The 6,378-nt window shown below is 36.4% G+C and overlaps 1 protein-coding gene across 1 annotated transcript in view; it reads left to right on the plus strand.

The window, feature by feature from the left end:
- Window positions 1-5,439, plus strand: part of LOC103461776 (heat shock 70 kDa protein 12A-like) — a 9,475-nt gene extending 4,036 nt beyond the window's left edge. Inside the window, exons 2-5 of the mRNA XM_008404126.2 lie at window positions 1,814-1,912; window positions 3,786-4,069; window positions 4,703-4,924; window positions 4,996-5,439. Of these exons, the coding sequence (XP_008402348.1) occupies window positions 1,814-1,912; window positions 3,786-4,069; window positions 4,703-4,924; window positions 4,996-5,268 (878 nt within the window). The 3' untranslated portion in view covers window positions 5,269-5,439. The remainder of the gene's footprint in view (window positions 1-1,813; window positions 1,913-3,785; window positions 4,070-4,702; window positions 4,925-4,995) is intronic.
- The last annotated feature ends 939 nt before the right edge of the window (window positions 5,440-6,378 follow it).

Consider the following 6,378-nt stretch of genomic DNA (forward strand, 5'->3'; position numbering starts at 1 on the left):
CCACCCTCCCGATCCCACTAAGGGTGTAAGAAAATGGATGGATGGAATTTAAATTCAGTCAAATATACATACTAATTAATTTTTGAGATCAGACCGTTCATTAARTTCAGTTTATTATTCAAATTAGTTTAAAGGTTTTCTATCTAAGGAAACCAAGAGATTGTATTAAGTTACTGACAGGATGAATCCTGTGGAATGAGTCTGAGATGTTCTCTCTATTAAATGATTGACTTTAATAATAAACTGCAAGATACAAAGAATGACGGACAGCAATATGAACCAATGTTAATAGATCAGCAATCTAAATGTTCACAACACAAGTCTGGATGCCCAGATATGAGTTTTGATACGGATGTTATGAACAACTCATCATGATTTCTGTAGGATTCTCCACTCTTGATAGTTTATGCTTCAGTTGTTTTATGTCTTCCTCAGATTTTTAGCTAAAAGGTTTTGCTGGACACCAGCATGATAACACAGGGTGAAACTGGTTGTATTCATCCTGAAGTGATGTTAGAGATGTTTTCACTTTATTATTGAGTGGTTTGCAGAAGTGTGGACTAAAGTCATGTGTCTTAGGATCAAGTCCAACTGGAGTCACAATTTTTAAAACTGCAAAATTGACTTGCACACCAAAATCTCCTGGCTGTACTTTAGCTTGAACACTCATAAATKTCAACAAGCAGAAGGTTTGTTAMAATGGAAACTTACCTAATGCATAATTGTGGATCCTTACTTTCTACCAATATATTCTCATCCTGTTATTGTCAAGTTTTGTCAGGTTTGCTTTACTGTGTGATTTCCCACTTGAAAGGAATAGTCTCTACTATGAAACTTTTAACTGGTTTTCATTCAAAGAGCCTTCAATTTAGCTGATCCATCTTTATTTTTGTATGATGGTCACCATGGTAATTTTGCCTCTTTCCAACATCTGGTGAAAAACCTYAAAAGAATCAGAGCCATATCTATTACGTTCTGAAATTAAGATAAGTGTGACATAATCAAACAGATTTCCAGCCCTTCAAACCAGTTATTCCAAAAGTATAATAAATATTTTATAGTAAAATTCAACACCAATATATAAATTRGCATATTTATCAACAATTTGTTAAATACATTTTTAGTCAAAATTCTATTCAAMATTTCTTTTTCACTTTCTACCATAAACAATAAACAAGAAACRTATTTTTTTAAGTTACTCCTTTGATTTCAATAATATTAAAAACTGTTCYGTACAACAATCCGAGTCCAYTTACTGCTCCAATCAGATTCAGGAAATGAACAAAAGCATTGTGAGGCTTAGTGGCTGTCCTTCAGTTTGTAGAAAACTGTTGCACAGTTCTGAATTGACATGCTACCAGCACTGTTTGCTTCTTGTGCTGTGGCACTTTTTCAAACAGAARTGACAGATCAGTCACACCAAAAGTACTGCACTTTCTGATTATAGGAGATTGAGTCCACCTGGTTCTTATCACTAACAAGAAGAGAAGCTGCAGAAAAGGTGCAGCAGAGGGGAGTGGCTGCCTGGGAGTTCACCAGAACAGTATTAGTGAAATTGTGTGTTTTTGATATTGTAATGACAGAAATTCTTTAAAAAATAAATCATCTCCACTGAGGGGGAAAAACACACACACCTTGCAGTGACCTGCCCTACTATGATGGTGTCTGCCCCGGCCACCAATCAGCAGTGAGCTTCTGACTGCATCTGGTGCTCAGAGTGGGGAGGGTGGAAAACCATCCACCACAAAAAGAAACAAATGTGCTCAGAATGGGAAAAATATCTAAACTCTAACTGGTCTTTGTTTTTCCATAGAGATTTTTCCAACTTGGTCCAGTATTTACCTGGTTCTGCTGGTTCTACTTCCTATTTCTGGAGGCCTTTTATTTMATTTCCGACATTATTTCATGTCAGGTGAGTTCCTCTGACATCAGTATAAATACTAATGTCTAACATGTTGAGGTTTTCAGAGTTTTCCTGAGACAGATTGTGAATATTTCAGACAATGAAGCCTGTATTTATACAGAGAGATGAAAGAAGCTTCATAGTCATTGTTTTATTGTTGYYGTTTACAATTATGGATTGGTTTCCCTAAAATGCTGAATTTTCATAGTTTCCATGGTTAGGAACTGAACCCACAGTAACTCAATACATTTTTATGGGTGAATAAGAATAGAAATAATGAAGTTCCAGAAAAGGACAAACTGAAATTCCCAGATCCAGAGTTCTGATGAGTTTCTGTCTGTCCTGCTGAATATTCCTGCCGTCTCTCATCCACTAAACATACATTAAACCCACATTACAGGATGATGACATGAAGTCATTGAAACTCTTCTCCACTTTGGATTAATCAGTCAACTGTTTTTTATCTCAGTCAGTAAAAAACAACAGTAAAGTGGTTAATCTGTTGGTTAAAAAGCACAAATATGTCCATAACCATGTGGATGATAGTGGATCTTTTCTTCTGAGTCTTTGAGAGGAAGTTTAGAACAGATGGATCCTCTGTCAGCATCTGATCACTAAATCCTGAGCTCCACTGTKACTGAGGTGTTTTTCTCCTGGATTATCACTGAGGCTCCATCACTATGAACATCAACATCATCAGTTCTGCTGCTGTCAGTGCAGCTTATCTGTTTGTTTCTCAGTCTACAGGGTGGAGGTGGATTCAGGAGAGGAGTCTGTTCTGCTGCCATTTAAAACTGCAGCCTGTTTGCCTAAAGAAGTTGAAGTAATTTGGAGACACAACACTGACAGAGTGGCCCACGGGTGTTACAGGAAGGTTGACATGTGTTCTGTGAATTTCAAGAACTGGTCTGAACAACACAATCAGTATAAAGCCAGGACACTTGTAAAAGACGGTAAATTTGGAGACTACAGTTTGATCCTGAAGAAACCAGCAGTCAGAGACACAGGAACCTACAGCTGCACCGTCTACGATTACGGGTCAAAAAAAATCCTGACCTTGAAACAGGTGCTGCTTAGTGTAAAAGGTCAGTACAGAAAATGTAGATCATATTTCACCAATAATATATTTAATAATGGAGTTTGTCTTTATCATGAGTTATTAATATGAAGGTTATAATGAAATATGCTACAAAAATATAATCTACAATAATAAACCAATATAAATTATGTAATAAACAGCAGTAATACTAATAGATGCTATGAAATAAAATGTTTTTTCTTGGTTTTATGTAGCATTATAAAATTTTTAGCAGTACCAGTATTTATTCTTTCATTGATCTATTGTTCATACCCTCTTATCCATTCAGATGACACTGATGTTTTGGTTCCTATAACCACTGGATTAGAAACGGGTTCAGCATGAATAGTTAGCCTTGACAAATGAAATATAAAATTACTGAGCTTAAATGTTTCAGTTTAGTTTTTCAGTTGCAGGATTAAACTAATAAATTTAATTGTATCTAAGCTTTTATTACAGTATGAACTTACTGTAAAAACAGAGTCAAACTTCTATTTCTCCCCACGGGCGACTGTGGCTCTGTGGGTGGCTCTGTGGGTAGAGTAGTCGTCTTGTAATCGGAAGGTTCGATTCCAGCTTCCTCCTGCCACGTGTCGATGTGCCCCTGGGCAAGGCACTTAACCCCAAGTTGCCTACCGAGCTGCGCATCGGTGTATAAATGTGTGWGCGTTTGTGAGTGCGAATGGRTGAATGTGGCTCTAGTGTAAAGCGCTTTGAGTGGTCAAAATGATMGGATAAAGCACTAAATAAGTTCCGTCCATTTACCATTTACCATATTCTAACATTCTCCTCTCCTCCATCCAGCTGGATCTGACTCATCCATCATATCCATAGACTTTGGTTCAGGATTCAGTGGCTACGCTTTCAATGTTAAACYGAGACAGGAAGGAGGTGAGACCCAGATAAAGAGATGGAGTAATGGACTTGGACTAGACACCCCAAAGACTCCAACCTGCATCCTGTTTGATGAACATGAAGAATTTATGAAGTTTGGTTATGAAGCTGGAACGRCATTTTACAATATGAGAGGAGAAGAAGCTGAGAAACATTATTTCTTTGAAAGGTTCAAGACGGCTATCCTTAGGAAAGTAAGTAAAATAAAGATCTTCTTCTTTCTTGAATACAATCATCTCTATCATTTTGAAGTTCTTTCCATCTGAAGCAGATAGATTTTAACTCAATTACAACCATGAATTCTTACCCACCATGATAAGAGATTTAMAGAAAGTGCAGACAAAGATMTTTACTCTTAATTTACCTGTAAACTTAAGGGACAGTTAGCAACATCAATTATATATGGAGAAACTTACAATGGATTCAAAGAGGAATTTCTTCCTTTTTTTACCACCTGYCAGTTGYTTTATGGTTTAGCAAAAAGGAAACTGAKAATTGGCAGAACTATTGAAGTTATTCTGATGTCTAAGGTGAAAGGTCAATTCAAGAATTTCAAAAGCAATATTGAGTATTTTCTATTTTTGCTTAAAGACTGGACAGACCGTCAGATTGATTGATTATATTTGTAACGGTCTATATATTCTATCTAACTTCACCTGTACATTATCAGTAACTTAATAAAGTTGCTTTACTGCTATAAATTTATGTCTTATTTAAAAGTAAAAAATAGAAAAAAATAACTTTTATCTTGGGTTAGTTTGAAAACTACACTAGTTCACCATCAGTAGATTTGATAAACAAACTAACAGACTGAAACCTGTTGACAGGATTACTGGAGGAGAGGAATTGAAGCTGCCAACAGGAASAAAATGACGGAGCTGCAGGTTTTTACAGAGGTTCTGAGATTCCTGGAGGACGATGCTCTGAAAACCATCAGATCTTATCAAGAAGGTGGAGAGTTCACAGSTGATGACTTCACCTGGGTGCTGACTGTTCCTAAAATCTTGGAAGATTCCATTAAAGAGCTCATAATAAAATCTGCAATCCAGGTAACATCATGTTTTTAGAGTCATCATCTCTGAAATGTTCATCAGAATSAGACTTCTGRTTTCTCCTCCAGGCTGGTCTTGTAACAGACGCCACTAAAGACAAACTGATGTTTGTTTTGGAGTCAGAAGCAGCTTTGACCTGGTGTTTGAAGCTTCAACCTGATGGTTTCATCACACAGAACCACAGCAGAGACTCACAGGATCAACCTGCAGGAGCAGCAGAACCTGATACCAGCTGTAACGGTACTGTGTGGATCTATAATGTCTSGCAGACAAACATTCAATATCTAATAGGTTTTGGTATGTCTTATAGGACAAGTGTAACATATGAATGGATTCTCTAGATGATCTGTTTGATCATATGGATGCAAGTAGTGTATAATGTTTTTTGTTAAATTTGCTCATAAGTGTTTTATCCATCTTTAAAACCACCATGGCTATGCTAATAATAATATATAAATAATAATTTCCTCCTCGATCTGATGGTTGTTTCAACCTCGAGCCAGAAACTGTGAATAAACCTTTTNTCAACCTGATGGTTTCATCACACAGAACCACAGCAGAGACTCACAGGATCAACCTGCAGGAGCAGCAGAACCTGATACCAGCTGTAACGGTACTGTGTGGATCTATAATGTCTGGCAGACAAACATTCAATATCTAATAGGTTTTGGTATGTCTTATAGGACAAGTGTAACATATGAATGGATTCTCTAGATGATCTGTTTGATCATATGGATGCAAGTAGTGTATAATGTTTTTTGTTAAATTTGCTCATAAGTGTTTTATCCATCTTTAAAACCACCATGGCTATGCTAATAATAATATATAAATAATAATTTCCTCCTCGATCTGATGGTTGTTTCAACCTCTAGCCAGAAACTGTGAATAAACCTTTTAAATCATTGAGGATGAATTTTGCTTCACTTTTATTTGCTGAATAATTTTAATTCAGCCAGATTGGAGAGTTTTACAGTACCAGTTCATGTTGAGGCAATGTCTCAGCAACTTCAAMAGATTTCAGTTATTTTTTTCCTTTAACCAATCAGAGGCAGACTTCCTGATTTTCTTCARTTTCTTTAGGAACCATCAAAGATTTTCCAGAAATCTTGAGGATCACAAAACAGGTGCAAACTTTTTTGCGCACCTGGCCTAAATGTTCTTTGAGTTCAGCAATGGTTTTTGTCTTGAAACTTTTATAGAGGTCATTTTTATTCAGTCTCTCTCTCTATCTCATTGTTAAATCATGAACTCTGACCTTAACTGAACTGTGAGGCCTKCAGAGTTTTAAATGTTATTTCTGGATTATTCTGTGACTTCCTGAAGGAGTTCAGGAAGTCACTAACTTTGGTTTGTCAGTTTGTGTCAAAATTCTCTTTTTTTGAATGTTTTCTCCATTTGTGGATATTGACTTTTATTGTATGTTCTGAGATCATAGAGACTTAAAGTTGGCT

The sequence above is a fragment of the Poecilia reticulata genome, linkage group LG2, assembly GCF_000633615.1.
Source record: "Poecilia reticulata strain Guanapo linkage group LG2, Guppy_female_1.0+MT, whole genome shotgun sequence".
Lineage (NCBI taxonomy): Eukaryota > Metazoa > Chordata > Actinopteri > Cyprinodontiformes > Poeciliidae > Poecilia > Poecilia reticulata.